This window comes from Palaemon carinicauda, chromosome 5 (assembly GCF_036898095.1).
Source record: "Palaemon carinicauda isolate YSFRI2023 chromosome 5, ASM3689809v2, whole genome shotgun sequence".
Taxonomy (NCBI): domain Eukaryota; kingdom Metazoa; phylum Arthropoda; class Malacostraca; order Decapoda; family Palaemonidae; genus Palaemon; species Palaemon carinicauda.
In genome coordinates this window covers 61,884,528-61,888,368 of record NC_090729.1, presented here as the reverse complement: position 1 = coordinate 61,888,368, position 3,841 = coordinate 61,884,528, and the positions used below count along the sequence as shown (strand labels likewise).

General features: G+C 34.9%; 1 protein-coding gene across 1 annotated transcript; it reads left to right on the top strand.

The window, feature by feature from the left end:
* The first annotated feature begins 419 nt into the window (after positions 1 to 419).
* LOC137640926 (DNA ligase 1-like) lies at positions 420 to 1,674 on the top strand. The gene is made up of 2 exons (XM_068373383.1): positions 420 to 666; positions 1,343 to 1,674. The coding sequence occupies exons 1-2, from the start codon at positions 420 to 422 to the stop codon at positions 1,672 to 1,674; spliced, it is 579 nt and encodes a 192-aa protein (XP_068229484.1).
* The last annotated feature ends 2,167 nt before the right edge of the window (positions 1,675 to 3,841 follow it).

Below are 3,841 nucleotides of genomic sequence, written 5' to 3'. Positions count from 1 at the left end.
TGGCAAAAAAATTTTAAAAGATACAAAGATGTCACAGAAAATGGTAAAAGATACAAAGATGGAACAGAAAATATCAAAAGACACAAAGATGTCACAGGAAATGATAAAAGACACAAAGATGGAACAGAAAATAGCAAAAGACACAAATATGGCACAGAAAATAGTAAAAGACACAAAAATGTCAAAGAAAATGGTGAAAGATACAAAGAGGGAACAGGAAATAGTAAAAGACACAAAGATGTCACAGGAAATGGTAAAAGACGCAAAGATGGAACAGAAAATAGCAAAAGACACAAAGATGGCACAGAAAATGGTAAAAAAAAAACAGAGGCACGAAATATAGTAAAACCCACGAAGATGGTACATGAAATAGAAGTTACAAAGAAGGCATTGTAAATGGTTAAAGATACAAAGAAAGCATGGAAAATGGTAAAACGCATAAAGAAGGCACAGAAAATGATAAAAAACACAAAGAAGGCACGGAAAATGGTAAAAGCCAAAACAACGCACTTGAAATAATGAATGACAGAAAGAAGAAATGGGAAATGGTAAAACCCACAAAGAAGGCGAGGAAAATGGTAAAATACACAAAAAGGCGTGAAAATGGTAAAAGACACAAAGAAGGCATGGAAAATGGTAAAAGACACATTGAAGGCATGGAAAATGGTAAAAAAAACAAAGAAGGCCGGGAAAATGTTAAAAAAAAACACAAGGAAGGCATGAAAATGGTAAAAGACACAAAGAAGGCAGGGAAAAAGTTAAAAAAACCACAAGGAAGGCATGAAAATGGTAAAAGACACAAAGAAGGCAGGGAAAAAGTTAAAAAAAACACAAGGAAGGCATGGAAAATGGTAAAAGACACAAAGAAGGCACGGAAAATGGCAAGAAACACAAAGAAGGCCGGAAAACGGAAGGAGACACAGAAACAGCACGGAAAATGGTAAAAAACACTAAGAAGGAATTGAAAATGGTAAGAGGCCTAAATAAAGCAAAATAAGATGGTAAAAAACACAAGGAAGGCATGAAAATTGTAAAACACAAAAGGAAGGCAGGAAAAGTCGTAAGAGACACAAAGAAGGTACAGAAAATTGTAAAAATCACAAAAACCGCACTTGAATAATTAAAAGACACGAAGAAGTCAGGGAAAATGGTAAAAGACACAAAGAAAGCGTGGAAAAGGATAAAAGACACAAAGAAGGCACAGAAAATGGAGAAAGCCACAAGACGATTGAAAAAATGGTGATAGACACAAGCAAGGTACGAAAAATAGTATAAAAAACAAACAAGGAACGTAAAATAGTAAAAGACAGAAAGAATGAACAGAAAGCCGTCAAAAACACAGAAAAGACACGGAAAATAGTAAAAGACACAAAGAAAATAACGGGGAAAAGTAAAAGACACAAAGAAGGCATGGAGAATTATAAAGGACACAAAGAAAGCACGGAAAATGGTAAAGACACAAAAGAAGCCACGGAAAATAGTAAAAGACACAAAGAAGGGCCAGGCAATAGTGAAAAACTCAAAGAAGGCACAGAAAATAGTAAAAAGCACAAAGAATGGACGGAAAATAGTAAAAGACATGGAAGGCTGGAAAAGAATAAAAGACACACAGAGTGCACGGTAATTCGTAAAACACTCACGGAAGGCAGGAAAAATGGTAAATGGCACAATTAAGGCAAGGAAAACAGTAAAGGACACATAATGCACGGAAAATAGTAAAAGAAACAAAGAAGGCACGGAAAATAGTAAACGACCCAAGGGATGCACGGGAATCTGTAAGAGACATAGAAAAAGGCATGGAAAATAGTAAAATACACAAAGAAGGCATGGAAAATAATAAAAGACACAAGGAAGGTACGAATAATGATAAAAAACACAGGGAAGGCATGGGAAACAGTAAAAGATACAAAGAAGGCCCGGAAAATGGTAAGAGAAACACAGACGATACAGAAAATAGTAAAAAACACAAAGAAGGCACTTGAAATAGTGAAAGACACAAAGAAGGCACTTGAAATAGTGAAAGACACAAAGAAGGCACTTGAAATAGTGAAAGACACAAAGAAGGCACTTGAAATAGTAAAAGACACAAAGAAGGCATGATATGATTAAAAGACACAATGAAGGCGCAGAAAGTGATAAAAGACACAAGAAGGCACGGAAAATGGTAAAAGACACAGATAGGGTAAGAGAAATAATAAAAAAACAAATACAAGGAAGGCCTGGAAAATAGTAAAAGACACAAAGAAGTCATGATGAAACGTAAAAAACACAAAGCCGGCACAGAAAATGGTGAAAAACAGAGAAAATAGTAAAAAAAAACAAAGAAGGCACAGAGAATACTAACAAACACAAAGGAGGGACGGAAAATGGTAAAAGAAACAAAGAAGGCATGGAAAATAATAAAGATCCAAAGAAGGTACAGAAAATGGCAAAAGACACAGAAAAGGAACGGAAAATGGTAAAAATCACATAGAAGGCACAAAAAGTGGTAGAAGATGCAAAATACGAATGGAAAAATTTGTTGGAAAACACAAAGAAGGCGTGGTAGATGGTAAAAAAACACCATGATGGCATGGAAAATAGTAAAAGACACAAAGAAGGCACGGAAAATGGTAAAAGGCACAAAGTAGGCGACGATACTGGTAAAAAACACAAGGAAGGCACAAAAAGTGATAAAAGACACAAAGACTGCACGGAAAATAGTAAAAGACACGCAGAAGGCACGGAAATTTGTAAAAGACACATAAAACGCAAGAGAAATAGTAAAAGACATAAAGAAGGCTCAGAAAATAATGAAAGATACAAATAAGGCTCGGAAAATGGTAAATGAGACAAAGAAACAAAAAAGGCACGGAAAATAATAGGACACAACGAAGGCACAGAAAATGTTAAAAGACACGAAGAGGGCTCAGAAAATGGTAAAAGACAAAAACAAGGCACGGAAAATGGTAAAAGACAAAAAGAAGGCACGGAAAACGGTAAAAAAACACAATGAAGGCACTTAAAATAGTAAAAGACACAGAGAAGGCACAGAAAATGGTAAAAAAACACAAGGAAGACAGAGGAAATGGTAAAAGACACAAATAAGGCGTGGAAAATGGTAAAAAGCCCAAAGAAGGTACTTGAAATCGTAAAAGACATAAAGAAGGCATAGAAAATGGTAAAAGACGCAAAGAGGGCAAGGAAAAAAAGAAGGCATGTAATATAGTAAAAAACACAAAAAGGCCCGTAAAATCGTAAGACACAAAAAAGGGATGCACGGGAATCTGTAAGAGACATAGAAAAAGGCATGGAAAATAGTAAAAAACACATAAGAAGGGACGTAAAATAGTAAAAGTCACATAGAAGGCATGTAAAATAGCAAAAAAAACACAAAGAAGGCTCGGAAATAGTAAAAAAACATAAAAGAAGAAACGTAAAATAGTAAAAGACACAAAGAAGTCACGCAAAATAGTAAAAGAACACAAAAAAGGCATGTAAAATAGCTGAAAACCACAAAGGCACGTAAAATAGTAAAAAACACAGAGAAGACACGTAAAATAGTAAACGACACAAAGAAGGCACGGAAAAAAGTAAAAGACAAATAAGGAAGGGAAAATAAAAAACAAACAAAGAAAGCACATAGAATAGTAAAAGACACAAAGAAGGCACCTAACATCGTAAAAAACACAAAGCAGGAAAGCAAACAGTAAAAACACAAAGAAGGCACAGAAAATAGTAAAACACACCTGGAAAACACAAAAAATACTAAAAAGAGCAACTAATATATCTCAGTAAAGTAGATGTTTTCACAATCGCAGACAGAAAAGGGCTTTGAGGAGTTCCCACAGCTGATTCCAAT